General features: G+C 39.2%; 1 protein-coding gene across 2 annotated transcripts in view; it reads right to left on the bottom strand.

Annotated features, from left to right (window-relative positions):
- LOC141166395 (spindle assembly abnormal protein 6 homolog) overlaps nucleotides 1-25,242 on the bottom strand; it is a 238,833-nt gene that overhangs the window by 149,772 nt on the left and 63,819 nt on the right. The window contains exons 14-16 of one of the 2 annotated variants that reach the window (XM_073653044.1): nucleotides 19,091-19,188; nucleotides 18,843-18,931; nucleotides 12,208-13,150 (exon numbers count right to left, since the gene is read on the bottom strand). In XM_073653044.1, coding sequence (XP_073509145.1) covers nucleotides 13,059-13,150; nucleotides 18,843-18,931; nucleotides 19,091-19,188 — 279 coding nt within the window. In that variant the 3' untranslated portion in view covers nucleotides 12,208-13,058. Of the gene's footprint in view, nucleotides 1-12,207; nucleotides 13,151-18,842; nucleotides 18,932-19,090; nucleotides 19,189-25,242 lie in introns of those variants that run through there. The other variant, XM_073653053.1, reaches the window with a different exon arrangement.

Raw genomic sequence — 25,242 nt, 5'->3', positions numbered from 1 at the left:
GCGGACCTGTTCAGTTTTGAAGTTACTTTGGGGGTCCTACATGTTGGAAACCACCCAAAAGTCATGCCATTTTAAAAACCACACCCCTCAACGTGTTTAAAATTGCTTTTAGGTAGTTCATTGACCCTTCTGGTTCTTTTCAGGAAGTAATAGAAAGTGGCATGACAAGACTGAAAAAGTTTATTTTTACCACCTAAATTTTGATAACTTCTTGTACAGGACGCTATAACCGTCAGACTCAAAGGCCGTTATTTGGCCATGAACTGCCAAGGCAAACATCAGAACCACACAATCAAGATCTCAGGGTGCCGATGGAGTTAAAGAGGTAGCTCCTACAATCTGTTAACCATTTAGATTCTGTAGTCACTATTGAAACAGAATCTAAGGGGTTAAACATCCAATGTTGGTGCCAACACTGATCATGGCTGATGCAGCAAGTTGTCAGCTATGCTGTACACGTGACAGTTATAGGATTGTCACCTGTTGGGGAACGATAGTCTCTTATATCGTAGGTCAGTAACAAGATGTCTAGTGGTCACTACGGGGTTAAATACTGTGCTTGTGCAGTTCATATTGTGGTCTTTTTTTTATTTTAAAAACACTCCAGAAAAATGGCGCCGGAACCCACACATACGCAGTAGCAGTGCTTGCCGATATATGCTACTGAGCACGCGCCGCGGCCATTTGGTTGGAGCTAAAAAAAATTTTACTCCTACAAAATGGCACCGGCGCCCGCACATGTGCAATAGCAGCTGTTGCTTGTCGATAGATGGTACTGCGCACGTGTTGCGGCTATTTTGCTGGAGCAAAGAAAAAAAGTATGGCTCCACAAAATGGTCGTGGCGCGCGCACAGTAGGATCTATCAGCGAGAAATAGATGCTACTGCACATGCGCTAGCGCTGGCACCATTTTATTGGAGCAAAAAAAAATTTTAGCTCCGGCAAAACGGCCGCAGCGCATGCGCAGTAGCATTTATCGGCAAGCAACAGATGCTACTGCACATGCGTGGGCGCCATTTTGCTGGAGTTCAAACAATTTTTAAAAGACCACAATATGAACTGCACAAGCGCAGTATTTAAAATATCAGGCAGGTTACTGAAGGTTCAGAGACCTGTCATTTAAGCCCATAAGGATGAAAAAGAGAACAGAGCACCAAGAAAAGACCCACCCACAGGCCTGCCCAGGAGCATGAGTATATCATTATCTCCAAACTGCAATCAAAGATTAAACAACAACCACAAGATGGATTTCATCAACCCAGGTATAATTTTAATCAGTGTAACAGCGCCAACCTGACACTGCCTGTAGTTTACATAGCACAATCCTGCTGACAGGCTCCCTTTAATCCCTTCCCGACATGCGCCGTATATATACGGCCTGCGGGAGCTGCGTTCCCACAAAGCGCCGTATACGGCGCCGTGATCAAGTGCAAGTGTGAGCTCTATGTGAGAGCTGACACCCTGCAGCAATGCCCACTATTGGTGCTAGCACCGAACGCGCGCGTTTAACCCCTGTGATGCCACGGTCAATAGTGACAGCGACATCGCAGGGCATGGCAGAGGGAGTGAGCTTCCTCTGTGCTTCCATCAGCACAACAATGCAATCGCGTTACGCTGATGATCTCCATGGTGAGCCCTGGTCTCAAGATGGCCGCGGGGTCATTCAGGGTCCTACAGGAAGGTGACCTCTCAATCCCTGCTCAGAGAGCAAGAGCTGAGACGCCTCCTTCCTGCCTGTTAAACGCTGATCTGATGCTCTGCAGTGCAGATGCATTGCAGAGTATTAGATAAGCGATCAGGGCAGAGAAAATTGATGTCCCATAGTGGGACAGTGTAAAAAAGTAAAAAAAAAAAAGTTAATAAAAATGATAAAAATAATTAAAAAAATCAAAATAAAGTCCAAAAAAAAAAAGAAAAAATATGAATCCAATAAATACATTTATTTGTTTATTAAAAAAAAAAAAGTACACATATTTAGTATAACTGCATCCGGAGCGACCCAACCTATAAAACTGCCCCTCTAGTTAACCCCTTCAGCGAACACTGTAAAAAAATAAATGAAAAACAAGGCAAAAACTATGCTTAATCATCATACAGCAAAACAAAAAGTGAAATAAAACACGATCAAAAAGACAAATGTAAATAAAAATGGTATCGCTGAAAACATCATCTTGTCCCGCAAAAAACAAGCTGCCATACAGCTCCATCAGCGGAAAAATAAAAAAGTTACAGCTCTCGGAATACAGTAATGCAAAAATAATTATTGCTTCTATAAAATAGTTTTTATTATGTAAAAGCGCCAAAACATAAAAAAATATCGCTGTAATTGTGGTAACCCAAAGAATAAAGCTGCCTTATCAATTTTACCACACGCGGAGCGACATAAAAAATACCCAAAATACAATTCCTGTATTGCTGGTTTTTGTTCATTTTGCCTTGCAAAAATCAGAATAGAAATCGATCAAAATATGTTATTTGCCCGAAAATGGTACCAATAAAAACGTCAATTGGTCCAGCAAAAAACAAGCCATGACATGACTGTCAGCAGAGAAAAAAATTATGGCTATCAAAATATTGCGATGCAAAATTTTTATTTATTTATTTATTTTTTTTATTGTAAAAACGAGTCTTTTAGTGTGTGATAGCTGGCAAGCATAATAACCCGATGTAAATCTGGTATCGCTGTAATCGCACAGACACAAAGAATAATCACTTATAATGCAGGAATGGCGAACAAAATAAATAAAACAAATTTTTCACCTAATGTTGATTTGTTCATTCTGCCTACCAAAGATCGCAGTAAGGCTCAGAGCACATTTATCCTGTGCTCTACGCTGAGCGCTTACACCGGGGTTTCCATGTAAATCTCTGAAAAGCTGCAATTCAGACAGAACCCCCGGCGGAAGATTCCCTGTAATGAGGTAGATGGAGGCACCGTGGACGCCGTAGGACCTGTGATCCGGCGGTGTCTGTCTTTTTAGGAGTGCCTAAAAGCGCAATGGGCCACAGGTTTTGTGCACTTCTGAAAAGAAGGACAACACTGAACAGAGGCAAGATGGAGTCCAGAGCAACGCTGCTGCCTCATTATAGTGAATGGATCCCTTGGGGGATTCATCTGAATCACATCACTTGGAGATTTAGATGGAAACCCCGATATAAGTGCTCAGCATAGAGTGCAGGATAAATGTGATCCAAAATGTTATGTAAAATGTTCCTAACAAAAGCTTCAACTTAATCCACAAAAAACAGCAAGTCCCCACTTAGGTCCATCATTTATTAATGGAAATATAGGAGATTCCACGTTACTGGTAGCACATAGGCTCTAGAAAAACGAAATCGCTATCCTCGCCATCCAAAAGAAATCCAGCGAATTCTGTGCTCCCAAATTCAAATGTCCCCTTCCATTCTGAGCTCCACAGTGTGCCTAAACCACAGTTAGCATCCACATGTTTAGCATTCCTGTAGCGATGAGCCTAATTTCATGGGTGCATGTCTCCAGAATCACGAGCTGAGCTGGGCATAACGTACTGGTCACTACAATGGAAGTTTGCAATCTTCACTCCGCAACATCCATTGCTGCATGTTTCTGGAAAACACCCATGGAGTCATCAAAATCGTCATTACACCTGTAGATAAATTCACAAAGGGGTGTAATTTTCAAAATTGGGTCACTTGAGGGGGATTCTGCTCTTCTAGCACATAGGGCTCTGTATATGGAGTCTGCAAACTATTCTAGGAAATTCTGCGCTCCAGGCAAAAAGTGTTCCATCACTCCTGAGTCTCGCCGTATGGCTAAGCAGTAATGCACAGCCACATGATGTATTTCTACATTCAGCAGAAATTGTGGAACAAATTTTGGTGCCATTTTTTACCCATTTCCCCCAGAGTGAAAATGTAAAATCTGTGGCTAAAACTAAATTTTAGTGGTAAAAATTGTATTAATTTTTATTCACTGCCCAATGGTATAAAATGCCTGCGGACGCCAAGCATGTGAAAACATATTTTATAAAACTACATTTCTCTGCAAGCAAACCATCTACTATGGGCAATACAGGTTTGTATAGATTTACTTTTCTCTAACCTGTATGCCCATATTAGAGGTCTCAAATCTCCCAGGGGGTGACAGATTCCCTTTAACTCTTTAGAGACCTGCAAAACGTAATGTTTTAGGATCTGCATCGTGACATTCCTGAATGTGTTTGATTAATTTGGGAGAGCCTTTGCCTGAGCTAATTGAACAGAAATGCTCGCAGAAACGTATAAAGAGAGGAATAATTGTTTTTTCAATATAATATTTACAGGAACAATATATAACATTTACCACATAGTTGGTTCTACAGGAAAAAAAATCTGTTACTTGATGTGTTACAGGACCTATTTGTAGGGGATTACTTGTGATATGTGGCTTACAAAACGAGCAATTTCCACATTTAAAATTACCTTTAGGACTATTTCGGTCAATCCAATTTTTTGATTCAGGGTTCATTCTATTATGTACGAATAAATCTCCCAAATTCCGACATCTTCTATAAGAAAAAATAGTTTTTTGACTCGCCATATCGTGTTGATCTTTATTGCTTTCAATTAAATGCCATTTCCGTTTAATAGCAGTGTGAATAACGTTCTACATAGGATCATATTTAAAATTAAAAATGAATCTTCGATCATTATGATTTATCTCATTAGAACTCATGTTATTTATTTTTTCGCTTTTTGTTTCTTTTTAATAATTCTTTCCGTGATGCATTGCTTGCATTTTCGAAGGCGGCATTTAATAAAGTGTGAAGGTAACCTCTTTTTAGAAATGTACTTTTCAGGTCTTCTGCCTGTACATTAAATGTTACATCACTATTATTGGATTTTCCGCTATGTCAAGAACGGACTATAAAGGTAATGCTCGTTTTGTACGTTGCAGATGGGCACTATTGTAATGAAGTAGGGTATTCGCAGAAGTTTGTTTTCTAAATGTTTCAGTGGCTATTTTACCTTCTATTACCTTCATTTTAATATCTAAAAACTCTAGGAAGTCCCCCTATAAATGGAAGTCAACTTCATATTTTCCGAATTCACCTCATTTACATATTTTAAGAATGAGTCAAATTGTTCTTCTGTACCTGCCCAAATAATAAATTAATCATCTGAGATAGGTCTTGATATGCTTAATATCAATATCTTTCTTTGCCTGATTTCCGCTTGGATGGGAATTCATTTTTTCTCCAATTTTTTTGTAAAATACTTGAGCTTGACATTCAGTTAGGCGTGCTTGGAGTTCAACTTTTGCATTTTCTAACTCTGAATTCATTTCAAAATATTCTTTTTCATTACGCCTTAAAACTAGTTTTAATAGATTTTGTGAACATTACATATATATTTGTTGTCATTCTTTTTGGGACTCAAAAAAATTTTCATCCATTAAAAATTATATTTATTTATACCTTATTAAAAATGAACTAACTGTATATATGTTCCCATATACATCTAGTTCGTTCCTTTTAAGAAGTTATAAAGAATTTTTAATGGATGAGAATTTTTTCATGAGCCTCAACAATGCTTTCCAATATATCCTTTTTTGTTAATTTGTTCCCATTCTTTTTGGAAATCATTACCCTCTCGGAATTGTGAAATGTCTCTAAATACGCATAACCCGAGGTATACTTAAGTTATGACTACAAGAACATTGGAACATAAGATAAGCACTTAGATCCATCTTTTTTGGACTCCTTTTCCGACAGTTAAATCATTAAAATCCCATGACGAGTCAGAAAGGGTACCTTGAGGGTTACATGTATTTAAAGACATTTCAAAATTCGAAGAGTATGATTTCCCCCAAAAATGGGAGCACATACATATGCAATGTTTACAAAATCGAATAAAACTAGTTTTAACCCCTTAAGGACCGAGCCACTTTGTACGTTAATGACCGGGCCAATTTTTACAATTCTGACCACTGTCACTTTATAAGATAACTCTGGAACGCTTCAATGGATCCCCCTGATTCAGAGATTGTTTTTTCATGACATATTGCACTTCATGATAGTGGTAAAATTTATTTGATATGACTTGCATTTATTTGTAAAATAAACAGAAATTTGTCGAAATTTTTTAAAATTTTGCAATTTTCAAACTTTGAATTGTAATGCCTTGAAATCAGAGAAATATGTCACACAAAATAGTTAATAAATAATATTTTCCACATCTCTACTTTACATCAGTACAATTTTGGAACCAAAATTTTTCTTTGTTAGGGAGCTATAAGGGTTAAAATTGACCAGCGATTTCTAATTTTTCCAACAAAATTTACAAAACCATTTTTTTAGGGACCACATCATATTTGAAGTCACTTTAAGGTGTCTATATGACAGAAAATACCCAAAAGTGACACCATTCTAAAAACTGCACCCCTCAAGGTGCTCAAAACCACATTCAAGTAGTTTATTAACCCTTCAGGTGCTTCACAGGAACTGAAGCAATGAGGAAGAAAAAAAATAACATTTAACTTTTTTTCACAAAATATTAAATTTAGACCATTTTTTTTTTATTTTCACAAGGGTAACAGATAAAAATGGACTCCAAAATGTATTGTGCAATTTCTCCTGAACATGCGGATACCAAATATGTGGCAGAAAACTACTGTTTGGGCACATGGCAGGGTTCGGAAGTGAAGGATGCCATTTGACTTTTTGAATTCAAAATTTGCTGGAATAATTAGCAAACGCCATGTTGTCTTTGGAGAGCCCCTGATGTACCTAAACAGTGGAAACCCCCCACAAGTGACCCCATTTTGGAAACTAGACCCCTCAATGTACTTATCTAGATGTGTGATGAGCACTTTGAACCCCCAGGTGCTTCACAGAAGTTTATAACAGAGACGTGGAAAACAAAAAAAAAAAAAAAATTTATTTTTAGCCCCAAATTTTTTTATTTTCACAAGGGAAACAGGAGAAAATGGACCCCAAAAGTTGTTGTGAAATTTCTCCTGAGCATGCCGATACCCTATATGTGACAGAAAACCACTGCTTGGGTGCATTATCCGGCGCTCTATGCTGAGCACTTACTTTGGGGTTTCCATCTAAATCTTCAAATGACGTGATTCAGATGAAACCCTGGAGGAATCCATTCACTATAATGAGATGAGGCAGCAGAGTTACTCTGGACTCCGTCTGGCCTCTGTTCAGCGTTATCCTTCTTTTCAGAGGTGCACAAAACTGTGGCGGACCGCGCTTTTATTTACGCCTAAAAAGATGGACACCGCCGGATCATAGGTCAGACGCCGTCCACAGTGCCTCCATCTGTCTCATTATAGGGAATCTTTCGTCAGGGTTTCCGTCTGAATCACGTATTTCAGAGATTTACACGGAAATCCCGATGTAAGCGCTCAGCGCAGAGCGCAGAATAAATGTGCGCCGAGCCTTACTGCGATCGTTGGGAGACAGAATACACAAAGCAGCAGGTGAAGAATTGGTTTTATATATTTTTTACGTCGTTCCTCGTGCAGTATAAAAGTGATTAGACGACTTTATTCTTTGGGTCGGTGCGATTACAGCGATACCAGATTTATATCAGGTTTTTATGATTGACAGCTGTCACTCGCTAAAAGACGCTTTTTTATTTTGCAAAAACTAATGTTTGCATCTCAATATTTAGAGAGCTATAATTTTTCCATATTTCGGCCGATAGTCATGTGACGTCTTGTTTTTTGCAGGATGAGTTGATGTTTTTATTGGTACCATTTTCGGGCAAATTACATTTTTTGATCACTTTCGATTCAGATTTTTGGGAGGCAGAATGAACAAAAAAACAATTCAGGATTTTTTTTGTTGTTGTTACTTGTGTGGTAAAATTGATAAGGTAGCTTTATTCTTCGGGTCAGTACTAGTACGGGTCGGTACTACATTTATGTAATTATTTTATGTTTTTGCGCTTTTACATAAAACTTTTAGAGAAAAAATAATTACCTTTGCATTGCTTTATTCTGAGCACTGTAACTTTTTAATTTTTCGGATGATGGAGCTGTGTGGCGGCTTGATTTTTGCGGGACAAGATGTTTTCAGCGGTAGCATTTTTATTTACATTCGTCTTTTTGATCGCGTTTTATTCCACTTTTTTCCAGCGATATGATGAAAAGTCATAGTTTCTAATGTGTTTTTTTTATGCTGTTCACTGAAAGGGAAATACCAAATATATGTACTCTTGTTTATTTATTTATTTTTTTTACCTGTAAATCTGTATTTATTAGTGTAATATTTTTTTTTTACATTTTTTTTAGATTCCAATTTTTTTTTTTTTTTTTTTTTTTACTTAGTCCCACTATGGGACTTTCACTTTTTTCATAGATATAATGTATTGCAATGCACTAGCATTGCAGTACATTATACCTATATTGAAAGCTCCTGAGACCATGCTGTGCATTGGTCTCAGAAGCTTTCCGTAGCTCGGTGACCTGGGGGTCGTCAGACGACCCCTGGTCACCATGGCAATGGTCGGGCCCCCGCGATGACGTCACGGGGGCGCCGACCTGAAGGCAGAGGGAGCTCCCGTCCCTCTGCCTGCCTCCTGAACACTGCGATCGTACTCGATCGCAGGATTCAGGGGGTTAACAGCCAGGGGCGGCGCCGACACCGCTCCTAGCTGTTTAGTGCACTGGCAGCGCTGAGCTCCAGCACTGATAGAAATTTCAGCATCTCCTGCTCCATCATGCTGTGATCGGTCAGTCAGATTGACTGACTGATCGCAGAGATCTGGGTACAGGGACTGACGGCACAAGTCCCTGCACCCCTTCTCGTGCCACTCAGCTGTCACGGACAGCTGTCGGCACTGAATTGGCACAGCGTGTTTAACTTACACCCGCTCATGTCGTGCAGTGTCCGGCATTGAGCGCTATGGGGTTAAGGCGTAACTAAAATAATATTTTGAAGTATTCTAAAATATTGTGAAGCGTATTACACAGTTTATGCTGACTTGCCTTTATCTCAAAGAGATCTCTTTTTCCTAGGAAGATCATTAGCATGCTGTAGCAATTAATAGGATTCATCAGACTGGTCTGTTTGTCCAATGGGCCCATTATAGATGCCTTTGGCAGTGGAGAAGTGTCAGCATAGATAATCTGACCAGTCTGTGCCTGCGACAATGTCCTACAGTGAAATTTGAAAGTATTCACCCCCTTGGCTTTTTACCTATTTTATTACATTACAACCTGTGTTTAAATGTTTGTAATCCGTTTTGTGTGTGATGCATGCACACTAAATAGTCTAAAGTGAGAAAAATATAGGCATCAATTTAATTCATGGGACCAAATAACTAAAAATTGGCATGTGCATATGTATCCACCCCTTTTGCTATGAAGCCCCTAAAAATTTCTGGTGTAAGCAATTACCTTCATAAGTCACATGCTTACTAAAGGAAGTCCACCTGTATGTAATTGAAGTGTCACACGGTCTGTCAGTATATACACACCTTTCTAAAAGGCCACAGAGGCTGCAACACCATTAAGCAAGAGGCACCACTAACCAAACACCTTGAAGACCAAGGAGATCTCCAAACAAGTCAAGGACAAAGTTGTTGAGAAGTACAAGTCAGGGTTGGATTATAAAAAGAAAAAATGTACCAATCTCTGATAACCCGGAGCACCATCAAATCCATTGTCATCAAATGGAAAGAACATGGTACCACAACAAACCTGCCAAGAGAAGGCCGCTCATCAAAACTCTCAGCCTGGACAAGGTGGGCATTCATCAGAGAGGTAGCACAGATATCAAAAGGTAACCCTGAAGGAACTGCAGAGGTCCCAAGCAGAAACTGGAGTGTCTGCCCATACAACCACAATAAGCTGTACACTCCACAGAAGTGGCTTTTATGGAAGAGTAAGCAGAAAAAAGCCTTTTCTTACACACAAAAATTGTAAGGTTCATTTTGAGTTTGCCAAAAGAAATGTGGGAGACTCCCCTAATGTATGGAGGAAGGTGCTGTGGTCAGATGAGCCCAAAATTGATCTTTTTGGCCACCAAGGTATATGATGTCTGGCGCCAAATCGACAAAGCTCATTACCCTAAGAACACCATCCTCACAGAGAAACATAGTGGTGGCAGCATCATACTGTGTGGATGTTTTTCAGCAGCAGGGACAGGGAAAATGGTCCGAATCGAGGGAAAGATGGATGATGCGAAATACAGCGATATTCTTGAGCAAAACCTGTTTCAGTCTGTCCGTGATTTGAGACTGGGACAGAGGTTCACCTACCAACAAGACGATTACCCAAAGCATACAGCTAAAGCAAGACGCGAGTGATTTAAAGGGGAAACATGTAAATGTTTTGGAGTAGCCTAGTCAAAGCCCAGACCTTAATCCAATTGAGAAGCTGTGATCTTGAAGATTGCTGTTCACCAGAAGAAACCATTAACTTGAAGGAGCTGGAGCAGTTTTGTCTTGAGAAATGTGCAAAAATCTCAGTGGCAAAATGTGGAAAGCTCAGAGACTTCTCTAAAACGACTTGCAGCTGTAATTACCACAAAAGGAGGCTCTACCAAGTTCTGACTTTAGAGGGGTGACTAGTTATGCACACTTAATGGAAACCTGTCAGCAAAATTTAGCCCTATAAACTAAAGGCATGGCTATAATGATGCTGTGATGCTGATTAATATGATACCAGATGTGAAGGGATCCACTCAGCGGCTGCTGAATACTCACCTTATGAAGTTTTCAGAAAATGACATCTTGTGTGCTTCGGGGCAGGATGTGCGGGCAGGATCTTCTCTTCATTCTCCGCCCTCCCAACCAGCCTCCTCTGTTTCTTGTGGAGGTCACCCACCTCCTTTTTAAAATTCAGCGCCACCGTCATCATTGAGTGGGCAGAGTGTGCACAACTTCAATAAAATGGCGCCCGAGGCGGCGTATGCGCAGATCAAGATACTTAGAGTTACAGAGTGGTACTTTGTTTGTTAACTGAATAATCAGTGACCTGCAAAAGAAATAGAAGAGGCTGGTGGGAGGCGGAGAACGAGAAGACGACCTTGCCCCAACATCCAGCCTCTAAGCACACAGGACGTAATTTTCTTTAAACTTCATAAGATGCGGATTCAGCAGCCACTGAGTGGATCCCTTTACATCAGGTATCATATTAATCAGCATCACAGCATCATTATAGCCATGCCTTTAGTTTAAAGGGCTAAATCCTGATGACAAGTTTTCTTTAAGATTCCAGTTATTTTATTTTTTGTTTGCTTCGCAATAAAATGAAACCCAAATTTTCACAATAGTAGGCATGTTCTTTACATGAACTAGTGCAAACCCTCAAAAAAAAAAATCCTATAATTACAGGTTGTGAGGTAGCAAAACATGAAATACGCCAAAGGGGGTGAATATTTTGGCAAGCCACTGTACGCGTTCTGACCTCTATCATAGCCAGCATTAACTTTTTCCACAACTTGGGCTACAGTAGCCGTTTTGTGGAATTAGATCAGTCAGGCTAGCCTTGACTCCCAAAAGTTAGCAAAAAGCTTTGGGCCACCATATATATGTCCTCACTTTTTGTAGCATTCAACCTGTGGTCCTTTGAGTATACAGCTAATATTACTATCAAGTTTAAGGGTCAAAAATGGGTAAAAGCAATAAACCTTGCAATTTACCTCTTATTAAAAATCCTCCCCATTCTCAAGAACAGAGGGATATTTAAGCGCATTGTTTTCGGCTTGTTGCATAAATTACCGGATACTGTTGCAGTCCAGTGGCTTTTCTAGAGTGCTTATAAGTGCTGCCCTAAATAGGACGGATTCAGACAAATCCAGTGTGATGTTGCTCTTCCGATGATGCAGAGCCAAAGCTGCTCCAGCTTGCAGCACCAGAGAAAACGCAGATCAGACTACTTGCATTGTTGCGCTGCTAGTCCAAATTGTTAATCAGGAGCATAACGCCCCTCCTCAAGGAGCATAAAGTCGGCAGGATGAGTTGCAGCACACTCCTGAAGATGCAGCACACTCCTGAAGATGCAGCACACTCCTGAAGATGCAGCACACTCCTGAAGATGCAGCATGATACAAACCCTTTAAAGCATTTCACATTATGGAAATGGTAAATCCATTCCAAACACCAGTGGAAATTCATAATCAAAATATAAATACTTTATTATTTTACAGACATTAAATACATGCTTAACAATGGAATAGTTTTATATAGTGAAATGTTTAACACACAAGTCATGATGTAAACTTCAAAATATGGATTATAAAACCGTATCAGAAAATAATGCAATAGGAAAAAACAAAATGGAACAGCACACTGTTCATTACAGATAGAAAAAGATCCGGTCACCATTAGAAAGATCATATATATCGAAGAGCCCATTTGAACTGTACTTGCCCATCAGTTTACTGTGAACATTAATACTGACAATAAAGGGAATTTTTAGAAAAAAATATTTGGCATTTATAATAGAAATCACAAAGTGGCTAGGCAAAATAGGAGGAAGTAAAGGGGCCACCTAATGCAGTTTTTTATCTGAAAAATACAGTCAGGATGCATGCCTAAGTGATGCAGTTACGTGCCAACAGATTCATTCACTGACTTGCACTCTATTTAGCACTTGAGAAATATGTTATGACCGAGTACTCCAGCACTAAAATAATCATAGATACTTTAGAATTACAGGTAAATATGCAGCAAATGCAGGATAATGGCAATAATTCAACATCCTTCTTGCATATATTAATCACAACAAGTCCGCTTAAAATGTGCTGGCGGAGTAGCTACACAATTTGTGTAAAAAGACAGAAGAAAACACTTACACCCCTAATGCACAAACACTTACAGACCTGCATACATTAGCACCAAATATATATATATATATAGTTACATTCAAGCTCTAGTTTTTTTAAAGGCTTTTGGCTTTCATTTATTTTCAATATATGGTTGAAAAAAGGTTCCTATGAAAGATACTGCACAGATAAAAAAAATAGCAATATTTAGTTTGGATGCGGCATTTTGGTCTCTATGGCAGTTTTTATTAACTGAATATCTACCCAAACCAGTGTTCAGTTAGTTGCAGTAAATGGTCTCTGTATTCTGTTTCAAGAGGCAGGAAGTCTGGATTGTTGTCCAGGGAAGTAGGCGGACAGTATGGGAGAACTTCCAGATTTGGTTAAAGCTGGCCTTGGTGGTCCTGAAAATAAAATAAGAACAAATTTGTATATGCACATACAATCTTAGATTTGTAAAGACCAACTACCTCAAAGACCTGAAAATTCTGATTTGATCTTTCTCTAGCCATCTTATCAAAATATTGGCTCAGCAGAGTCAATATACAGTTAGGTCCATATAAATTTGGACAGAGACAACACTTTTCTAATTTTGGTTCTAGACATTACCACAATGAATTTTAAAGAAAACAATTCAGATGCAGTTGAAGTTCAGACTTTCAGCTTTCATTTGAGGGTATCCACATTAAAATTGGATGAAGGGTTTAGGAGTTTCAGCTCCTTAACATGTGCTCAATGATCTTCATTTTGTTCTCCAGGAATATAAATTCACCAGTGTTTAGTTCAGGTTCAGAGTTTGCTAAAGGTGCTCGGACTACAGATTTCTTTTGCCACCACATAAGCCCTAAGGGTACTGAGGACTCAGATTTTTCTTTTGCGCCATCTTTCCTCCCCCTCAAAAGAGTCATAACTTTTCATTTTTCCATCAATATAAACCTGAGAGGATTTGTTTTGTTTCATCTTACCTTAAAACGTGCTGCGGAACAGGGAAAAAAAAAATTCAAGCGAGGTGAAAAGTTTAGCTTAAAAAAAAAAAAAAAAAAAAAAAAGCTCTGATATTTTTTTGGGATTCGTTTTTGTCGTTAATTGTGCAGTAGAAATGACCTGACAAACACTATTCTCCAGGTCAATACAATTATGGCGATGCCAAAAGTTTTTTGTTTTTTTTTGTACTATTTAAGTGGCTTAAAATATTGAACTTTGCATAAAATAAATAAATAATAGTTTGTAATGTTGTTGTTTCCCAAGGAATACCTTTTTTATAGCGCCATTAATGTAAAAATGTGAGGGCTTATTTATTTTGTGCCAAACTGTAGAATTCATTAGTATCATTGGGGGGGGGATGCAGATAATGTTTTCATAGCCATTAACTGCATTTTTTCTAAATTGATGCTTTTTGATCGCCGCACAACCTTGGTGATTCGTTTATTTCTTTTCTTTCTTCACAATTCCTATACTCATTAAACGTTAGATTATAAAAGCTCTGACTTTTACAGCCATGGCAATATCAAGACAATGGTTTTGTTAATTTTTTTTTTAACTTGCGATTCAGTAACTTTGGATTCAGGGAGTTTAGAAGGGAGTAACTCTAATTAATTCACTGTTTGTATTTACTTGCTTATTTATTTGTTTTCTGAAATCCTCATTAGTAATATGTGCTCCATGATTGACAATGCCATCCAGTGTACATCTTGTCACATATATGCAATCCTTGAACAGAAGCTTGAGGGTGCATACTGCTGTGCACGTTTTACATTTGTAAGCCCATGTACTGGATCTAAGTGAACAGCTGGCAACACAGATTCATTGAAAATATGGAAAAGAGTTTGCTACTCACTGAGCAGGTGCTCACTGGGGTAGATGTGTGGGGAGGACCATAGTTTGGAGATTCAGGACATTGAGCCCGCTAGCTGGGTGACCGTAAGAAGGTTGGATAGAGGGAAGAGTGTCAGGGAGGCTGGTTCTGAACGGCACACCACAAAAAGTTTGTAGGGGGGTGTCAGTACAGGAGTAGCACTGCTGCAGCAAGACACATCCTCAAAGCTGGGGGAGTGTCTGCTCCAGTAAGGAGTGGAATAGGAGCGCAGGGCATGCCAGACAGGTACTGATAGTGGGGGACTCCATTTTAAGGAGAACAGATAAGGAAATCTGTCACAAAGACAGGGATTGCTGAATGCTGTGCTGTGTTGTGTTGTTGCTGCTCGAGTTCGACACATCGCTGATCGGGTTGATAGATTACTGGGATGTGCTGGTGAGGACCAAGCGGTCATGGTGCACACTGGCACCAATGACAAAGTTAGAGGAAGGTCCTTAAAGAGGATTTCAGGGAATTAGGCAGAAAGCTTATAGCAAGGACCTCAAAGGTAGAATTTTCTAAAATACTGCCTTTACCACGTGCCACGTCAGAGAGGCAACGGGAGATTAGGGAGTTAAATAAGTGGCTCAATATTTGGTGTAGGAAGGAGGGTTTGGGGTTTCTGGAGAACTGGGCTGACATTTCTGCTGGGTAAGGGCTGTACGCTAGGGATGGGCTGCACCTGAATGGGGAGGGTGCAGCTGTGCTGGGGGTAAAAATGGCTAGAAGTTTGGAAGAGTTTTTAAACTATGGACTGGGAGCATGGGCAATTACTGTACAGCTGGGGAAGATAGTGTAGATAGTGACCTGGGCATAAGTTATGAAATTGGGGCTGGCATGGGGGGAGGGGTTAGGGCAGTTAATACACTAAGCAGGAATAGAGGTACAGAGAAATACATAAAGTGAATGTACACATGTCAGAAGTCTCACCAACAAGATGGAGGAATTAGAATGAATATTGTTGAAAGAAAATTATGATATGGTGGGGATTTACAGAGACATGTCTGGACGAGAGCTATGAATGGGCTGTGAATTTACAGGGCTATAAGTCTGTTAAGGAATGACAGTACAAATTAGCGAGAGGGAAAGTTTTTTTTATATGCAAAATCGTCCCTAAAACCCATCCTATGTCATAATATATGTTAGGCTAATGACAAGGTCCCTGTGGGTGGAGACAAAAGGGAGGGAGAAAGAATACTAAAATACAGATAAGGGTTTGTTATAAGTCTCCAAATATAATGGAAGGTGCAGAAAATATCCTTATAAAGCAAATAGATGTGGCAGCAAATCAAGGAGAAGTCATTATTATGGGGACTTCAACTACCCTGATATAAATTGTGGAGCAGAAACCTGCAGGTCCAGCAAAGGAAACAGGTTTTTGACAACTATAAAAAACTATTACCTTTCACAACTGGTTCAGGACCAAACAAGAAGGGGGACACTGCTAGACCTAATCTTGACCAATAGGCTGGAAAGCATATCAAACATATGGGTTGGGGGTTCATTTGAGTAATAGTGATCAAAAAATAATACGTTTTCATCTATCCTTTAATAAGATGTATAGTAGAGGCGCTACAAGGCCACTAAACTTCAGAAGGGCGAATTTCCAATGGCTGAGATATGATCTTAGTGCTATAAACGGGACAATGTCCTGAGAAATAAAAGTACACAAATAAATCGGAACACTTTTATATGCATCCTGAATAGGTCGTGTACACAATATATACCCTATCGGAATAAATAAGTTAGAAATAGGAGGAAACCATCATGGCTAAATAGAGCTGTAAGAGGCGCAATAAATTACAAAAATAAATGTTTAGGGAATTAAAGCAAAAGGGTAGTGACGAGGCGTTAGTATAGAAAAAAAATGTGTAAAAATCAAATCAAGGCAGCAAAGGTTGAAACAGAGAGACTCATTGCCAAAGAAAGTAAAGATAATCTAAAAACATTCTTCAATTATATAAACAGTAAGAAACTGAAAATGATAGAGTTGGTCCTCTTAAAAATAGTGTGGGTGAAATAGTGGAGGAGGGTGAGGGAAAGGCAAATCTGCTAAACTCCTTTTTCTCTGCAGTTATTCAAGAAAATCCCATGACAGACTACATGATCAAGGATACGCCACTAAATGTCACCTGCTTAACTCAGCAGGAAGTATGGCGCCACCGCTTCAAAATCCCTAAAGTAGACAAATCCTCAGGCTCAGATAGTATACACCGCTGAGTACTGCAGGAATTAAGTATCATGATAGACACACCGTTATTTTTAAGATTCACAGATTTAATAATAACAGGGTCTGTACCACAGGACTGGCGCATAACAAACGTGGTGCCAATATTCAAAAATGGGACAAAATCTGAGCCTGGAAATTATAGGCCTGTAAGTTTAACCTCTACTGTTGTTAAAATCCTTTAGGGTTTCCTAAGAGACGCTATCCTGGAGTATCTCAAAAAGAATAGTCTCATGACCCAGCATCAACATGGTTTTAAGAGGGATCGGTCCTGTCAAACTAATCTAATCAGCTTCAATAAGGAGGAAGTTCCAGACTGGACCATGGAATTACTGTGAATGTTGTTTATATGGACTTTTCAAAAGTACTTAATACGGTGCCACACAAAAGGTTGGTGGTATATAGAATGAGAATAATGTGACTAGGGAAAAATATGTGTAACTGGATTAACAACTGGCTCAGTGATAGGAAACAAAGGGTGGTTATTAATGGAACACACTGATTGGGTCACAGTTAACAGTGAGGTATCACAGTAGTCAGTATTGGGCCCTCTTCTTTTTAACATATTTATTAATGACCTTGTAAGGGTCATACAGAGTAGAATTACAATATTTGCAGATGATACTAAACTCTTCAGTGTAGTCAACACAGAGAAGGATAATTTAATATTAAAGAAGGATAGATGTAATCTGTAGGCTGGGGTTGAGAAATGGCAACTGAAGATTAATGTTGATAAATGTAAGGTTATGCACTTGGGCAGAGGAAATAAAATGTATAATTATGTACTACATTGTAAAACAATGGGTGAAACTGTCACTGAAAAAGACTTGGGTGTATGGGTGGACGGCAAACTCCATATTAGTGATAAGTGCCAGGCAGCTGCTGCCAAGGCAAATAAAATTATGGGATGCATTAAATCAGGCATAGATTTTCGCGATCAGAGCATAGTTTTGACTCAATACAAGTTACTAGTGCAGCCACACTTAGAATATTGTGTACAATTTTGGTCTCCGGTGTGTAAGAAGGGCAAATCTGAACTAGAGCGGGTGCAGAGAAGAGCAACCAAGGTTATTAAAGGAATGGGTGGACTGCAACACCAAGACAGGTTATTACACTTGGGGTTACTCAGTTTAGAAAAATAAAGGCTAAGGCATGATCTTATTACAATGTAATGTACAAATATATTATGGTACAGTAAAGAGATCTTTCTAATGATCTTTTTACACTTAGGCCACCTTTAAAGCAAACCTGTCACAAAGAAAATGCAGTGAGATCTGCGGCCACTAGGTTATAGAAAAGGAGGAGGTGAGCAGAATGAAATGTGATTTTGTGAGAAAAGATTCAGTATAACCTGTGATTTATTCATTTATACCTCTGCTCTTTCTAGGATTTCCAGTCCAGTAGGTGGTCCTATCAGTGACTGTCAGTTATTTCTGTATGCACACTTATATAAAGATAGCTGTCAGTTATTGATAGCCCCGTCCACTGGACCAAAATGCCAGAAAGAGCAGAGGATTAAATGATAAAAGTACAGGTTATACCTAGTCTTTTCTCACAACACTATTGATCAATCTGCTGAGCTCCACCTGCTTTATAACATGATGCCTGCAGATTATATTATTATATATTATTTACATGGCAAGAGGTTTCCTTTAAGTACCCCTTCAAGTATTGTAGCATATAGTTTTAATCATGTTCTTTTATGATTGTGTGGTGGAAAAAAAAAAAAACAGGCAGGATCGCATGCTTTAAATGCGGTTGTCAGTGATTGACAACGATATTCAGCAGGTTAACAGCTATCATAGCTCACTCCTGCTGCTCTTCTTAGAGGCAGATGCTGGCTGTCTAGCACAGCTGGCATCTGCCTTGTGTGGTGTGGGCTCAACTCCATACACCAGAACCTGCTCTGTGATGTAATAGTATGTGTCATAGGACGGGAAGGGGTTAAATATATTAAAAAAAAATAGACTCTCTTTGTTGAATATGAAATTGTGAAATTTCTGTTTGAACTGACCTGAGCTTGCACCATTTACATTCTTTGGTACTTTGACAGGGACACTGGCATTTCTTTTAAGGTATTTCATATCTAATCCAGCTGGATCACTGAAACATCAAGAAAGCAATCTGTTAAAATATATACAGCATGAACGAATCTTACGCTAGGTTCACGCAGCACAATTTGCACTTTTTTTTTTAATAAAAGGGAAGAAGAATACATATAAAAAAAAAAAACCATCACTGCATATACACTTACAAACATACCATGAGGTAGGAGGCAAAATAGGAGTGGATGTAGAAGGGACATGTCGATGTTCAGGAGTGGGACTGCAATCAGCTGGAAGATTTAAACTGAATCTCACCTATAGTAAAGAAAATCAGACATGTTATACAATATGGCCTCGGAGTAAAGCTTTAAGTAAAGTTATTCTACTATAAAATAAAGTGGTGCAATGAGATTTATGATTTATACTTTTATTGTGCTCATAACGTAGTAAAGAAACGACTAAAGCGTTACAAATAAAAGCACATCTTTTTTCCATTTGTTATTATCAATATAAAGTCAAGTGCTCCCATGATCACCATAAGACTAGTGCATAATGAAAAACCCAAGTGTTAAAAATTATTAGAAAGAGTGCCTGCCTGAGGGCCAAGCCTTGAACCTCCAGGGGCTGGTACACTTGTCCGTAAAGCAGGCATATGACTATTGGGATAATACTTAGATGTTAAAGAATGACCGACTGGATGAGTTACTGATGAAGCAAAGTATGGGACATTACCAGTCGAAAAGGGAGGCTAAAAAACAAAGAAAAAGCAAACAAACAATTTGGAGACATTCTGCCAACATCTTTTTCTTCTTTAACCAAATAAGGTGACAATATTACAAAGTTTTGTGAAAAATCTATTGTACAGTGGTGAAACCTGTGGAAAGAAAAGGTGGCCACAATAGCCATGTAGAAGAGTTAACAGTCTGCGGCAATCCTGAAATTCAGCACAAATGTTAGCACACATGTGGATGAGACTTCGAAAAGCTGTTTTTAGCGATTGATGCTTCTAAATGTCAAACCCACAATATCATATGTACATGTTTCTGTTGGATTCAGTATAAAAATCAGACGATAAAATACATTTTGGCTCCATTGTATGCTGTATTATGGAGGTCTGCTCCCGTACAGCCATTGAAAAGATTTTCGGAATATATAACTGTACAATCGCTCATGGAAGTGCCTATAGCTCCATAGCACAACGGGGCAGGGACTTTGTGATTTGGATGCGATTTTCATCCTTATTTGGTCCTTGTTTCGGTTTTTACTGGCCACGTTTCATCAGTGATTTTCTTGTATAGAAAAAAATAACAATGCTTCCGTTTACTACAATGTTAAACATAGCACTTGAATGACAATGTGTGCAGTCAGCAGTTTTCATTGACTGACTTGTATGGGTAAATTTTGATCCATGACTTGGATCACAGATGGACACGTCACTGATATTTTTTTGCAAACATTGTATCCATGGCGCTATAAAAATAAAAAATGAATTATTATTATTATTATTATCCATGGAAAAAAAAAACCAGACAAACAGCACCATGTGTCATAAAGGTTATGTGTCATATCTGTGGAAAACATGTATAGAACACATCCATGAAAAACAGACATAAGGACGAGCCTTAGATGTATTTAGTGGCATAATCCATTTATCAACTAATTGACAGCACAGGTGATACATTTCCAATCACCATTCCTGAGAATGGGGATCCCAAAATTCCCCAGTGGGAATAGATTGTTGGCGCACCTGCTCCTGGTCAAATTTCTGAAGGGAAAAAAAATGAATACTTTTTTGAATTGATCAAAAATGCATTAAAAAAAAAAAATTAAATTGCACCTATAATTAATGATTGCATATTTACTTAAAATGCTTTATTGTACAGCACTATTGAAAAGTATACAAAAAGCATTTGTACACAAATTATATTAATTTTGACAAGCATCACAAAATGGATCTGAGTTTTTAACAAGAAAAAAAAATTTAAGGTATAAAAAAAATCATTAAAAAGATTAAGAATAAGTGTAAATCTGCACATTTTCAATCAACAGATGGTCTTAAAGAAAATAAAGACACATTTATACTGTTTCTCTACTCATACTTCCGACGGTTCGGAGCATAGTCTTTCATATCCTTTTTTTATAGAACCTGGGGGACACATTTTTTTGCTTAAAACACCTGTCCATATATTCTTAAGAATGGATTTCTCCTTCAGATTAGCATCAGATTCCGTTTGCAGCCATCTGTTGCACACCTGAGAAACTAAGCAGAATGTGTACTGTAGTCTTGGGAGCCATCTAAACACATGATCTCCTCTACTTGGATTGCTTTATAAGAATTAAACTTAGTGCTTATCCAAAGTATCACTGTAAAACTGCAATACTTCAAAGCTGCTTTTTTTGCTACCCTTCAGTTTTCAATGGCTGTCAGTAAGGCTATGCTCAGCATTTTAGCCTACGATCAGTGGATCCATCGGGGCTTATACAACCCCTGGCAAAAATTATGGAATCACCGGGCTCGGAGGATGTTCATTCAGTTGTTTAATGTTGTTGAAAAAAAGAAGATCACAGATATGGCACAAAACTAAAGTCATTTCAAATGGCAACTTTATGGCTTTAAGAAACACTAAAAGAAATCAAGATAAAAAATGTGGTACTCAGTAAGGGTAATTTTTTTCAGACCAAGCAGAGGGAAAAAATTATGGAATCACTCAATTCACTCAAAATTATAGAATCATGAAAAACACACACACAAAAGAACACTCCAATACATCACTAGTATTTTGTTGCACCTCCTCTGGCTTTAATAACAGCTTGCAGTCTCTGAGGCATAGACTTAATGAGTGACAAACAGTACTCTTCATCAATTTGACTCCAACTTTCTCTGATTGCTGTTGCCAGATCAGCTTTGCAGGTTGGAGCCTTGTCATGGATCATTTTCTTCAACTTCTATCAAAAATTTTCAATTGGATTGAGATCCGGACTATTTGCAGGCCATGACATTGACCTTATGTGTCTTCTTTCAAGGAATGTTTTCACAGTTTTTAAATCCCATTTCCTTTAGGTGGTTTCTTACAGTTAGGTCACAGACATGGACTCCAGTTTCCTCCCATTCGTTCCTCATTTGTTTTGTTGTGCATTTCCTGTTTTGGAGACATATTGCTTTAAGTTTCCGGTCTTGACGCTTTTAGGTCTTCCTTGGTCTACCAGTATGTTTGCCTTTAACAACCTTCCCATGTTGTTTGTATTTGGTCCAGATTTTACACACAGCTGACTGTGAAAAACGAACATCTTTTGCAACATTGCATGATGATTTACCTTCTTTTAAGAGTTTGATAATCCTCTCCTTTGTTTCAATTGACATCTCTCGTGTTGGAGCCATGATTCATGTCAGTCCACTTGGTGAAACAGCTCTACAAGGTGTGATCACTCCTTTATAGATGCAGACTAACGAGCAGATCTAATTTGATGCAGGTGTTCGCTTTGGAAATGAAAATTTACAGGGTGATTCCATAATTTTTTCCTCAGAATTGAGTGATTCCATAATTTTTTCCCTCTGCTTGGTCTGAAAAAAATTTACCCTTACTGAGTGCCACATTTATCTTGGGCCATATAAGCCCATGTGAGGCAGGCTCCAAGATTTGGTCGACCGTGACATAGAGCCCGCCTCAGATAGGTGCATACAGCCGAAAGTGATGTCCAACAGAGCTCACAAAGACTCAGTCTGCATCATTATAGGCAAATACTCCGTCAGCACATACACCAAATCCAGTTTTCCAGAGCTTCAGACGTAAGCTCCGATGGAGCCACTGATGTGAAGGTAAAACGCTATGTAAACATAGCCTCAATCAGAAACAGTGAAGCGTATTTGTGCCTAGTAAATGGGATTGGACGTTTGTCTGTATGATGTAAATTATGTCAATGTTTTCCCTTTGTCCAATATGTGGATGTGTCAGACAAGTAAGATCTTCCATCTTAAATGTAAGGCCTATAATATTAGGCACTGCAAAAAAAAAAAAAAAAAGATCTGCATTGCAAAGAAACAAATGACCAAAATGTACTCCTTATATTGATAAACCCCTTAGATTTTTTTGGCAAAGAAAGTTGACCTGTCAGTCTCGCAATTGTTGCAAAAATTGTTAATACTGGTGACATATATACTGCAGGTGTAAACAGACCAAAGAAAAAGCTATTAGGTGGGTGCAGACTGGCAATGGACATAATGGACTTAAAGCCTGCGACAACAGCATAATAGAAAAGATTTAATTCTTTGTATTACAATGAACAGACCAAGTGTCTATCATGTCTCATGATATTTGCTAGCTATAATAGTTAACTTAGCCACCATTTTATTGGTAAATACAGGATTACATTATAATTCCAAAGCAAGTCACAGCAAGAAAATGCCACAAAATTGTCTCGTGAAAATACACCCTTGGGAATCTCATTGCCATTTTGTATAAAGTGTTCATTTCTGGTGTTTTTGAAGATCTATAGAAAAGCTGTCCGTAGGATTAAACCCCCTAAGCCATTTATATGGGCATGTAGATCATAAAAAGATGTTCCTTGCCTCTAGTATTATACTTACAAGCTACTGTCTTCATCTTTTATCAGCGCCGCTACGGTCAGTCTCCAGCAATTTGTGACCTGCCAGAACTCTCCAGTTTTTGATGGTCAATCCAGAAGCCACAACTCAATGTAAGTCTATTAGATAGATAACAAGACTCTCAGACTGAGATTGATGGCTTGTGAACATTAGGTCTGACTTTTGGTCAGTCAGAAGTTGCAGTCACAAGTTGGCAGATGAGGACCAATGCGGTGCAGGGAACAGCTGAACACCATGGCTGGTAAACAGGGTCGGACTGGGGTCCCTAGGGCCCACCAGGGGAACTGACTCTAGGGGCCCACACTACAGCCCACCATAAACGGTTTTATTACTTGTTATGCTTGTCTATAATGCACTATAGTTACATGATTGGCCGCGCTGTGGAGCACTGAGCGGCAGGACTTTGTTCGAACAGTCATTCCGTACTGCCAGAGTCCCTTTAATGGTAACTTGTCACCTTGAAAAACGCTATTTATCTGCAGATATAGGGGTAATCTGCAGGTAAATAGGGTTTAAAGCCTGGTTAGACGGCTTATTGGAAAAGCGTTGGCTACACAGAGAAAATTACATTTTATTCTCCCTGCCGCCACTCGCTTCCTGTCATAGGATCGGTGCAAGGAGGGAGACATTACAGTCACTGCAAACTACAAAGTGAGGGTGCTGCAATAACGTCCGGCACCTTGATTGTGACACTTCCATGGAGCCCAACCTCAGGCTGAGCTTCATTGAACGACTAACATGGCAGCAGCACCTGGTAACTAGTGCTGAGCGAGAATGGTCAGATAAGGTGTGATCCCAGCATGCTCAGGTGTTATCCAGGTATCTTGTAGTGCTCTGCTAATATGCTCGAGTCCCCAGGGTAGCATGTTTTGCGGCGGTAGACAGACGCAACACATGCAGGAATTGCCTGTTTGTTAGGTAATCCCTGCATATGTTGCTTCTGTCTACAGCCGCAAAACATGTTACCGCAGGGACTCGAGCATATTAGCAGAGCACTACAAGATACCTGGATAACACCCGAGCATGCTGGGATAACACCTTATCCGACCACGCTCACTCAGCACTACTGGCAACCCATCAGCAATCTGCAACTGCGTCACAGGGGGCAGAAGGGAGCAGGTGACTGCATGCACCGGCCATCGTGCTAGCTAAATGCTGCTGTCAGTGATTGACAAGGGCACTTAAATACTCAAAACAGCAGCAATCAAGGCGAGCTCTGATCACTGCTGTTACAGGCAGACGCCGGCTATGTAACACAGCCGACATCTGCCCGGTATGGAGCAGGCTTAGCTCCTGAACCCGCTCCATACAAGTACAACCCTATGGTTATGACAAGGTTAGCAAATTTCACTTGTCTGTTCCTAAATGTGGAAAGACAAATAGAATTCCCTAACACATGTGAGTGAGTCCTAATAGATTTAGTAAAGGTGCCTCAAGCATATGAATGTTATTACACACCACAATGGACTCTTACATACACGCATCTTACAAAATACATATTATTCCAGATACGTAGACGCGCACAAACACGCAGAAGCGCACACACACGCAGACGCGCACAAACTCATCAGTACATGAATACATCATCTGAACCACCATCATTTGTAATGTCAGGTCAGCCCCATATATCTTTGTATCACATAAACCTACAACTCCCAGTATGTAACTAACAATAGAGATACTGGGAGTTATCAGTCATCATCAGACTGCGGACCATACAGGAACCACAGTACTGATGAGACGCAGCCAGGATCACAAATGAACAT

The sequence above is a fragment of the Phyllobates terribilis genome, unplaced genomic scaffold (genome assembly GCF_046119375.1).
Source record: "Phyllobates terribilis strain yellow unplaced genomic scaffold, ASM4611937v1 Scaffold_1__5_contigs__length_1240528914, whole genome shotgun sequence".
In the NCBI taxonomy this organism is placed as follows: Eukaryota; Metazoa; Chordata; class Amphibia; order Anura; family Dendrobatidae; genus Phyllobates; species Phyllobates terribilis.
The sequence above is the reverse complement of the archived record's forward strand: the minus strand, read 5'-3'. Positions and strand labels throughout refer to the sequence as shown.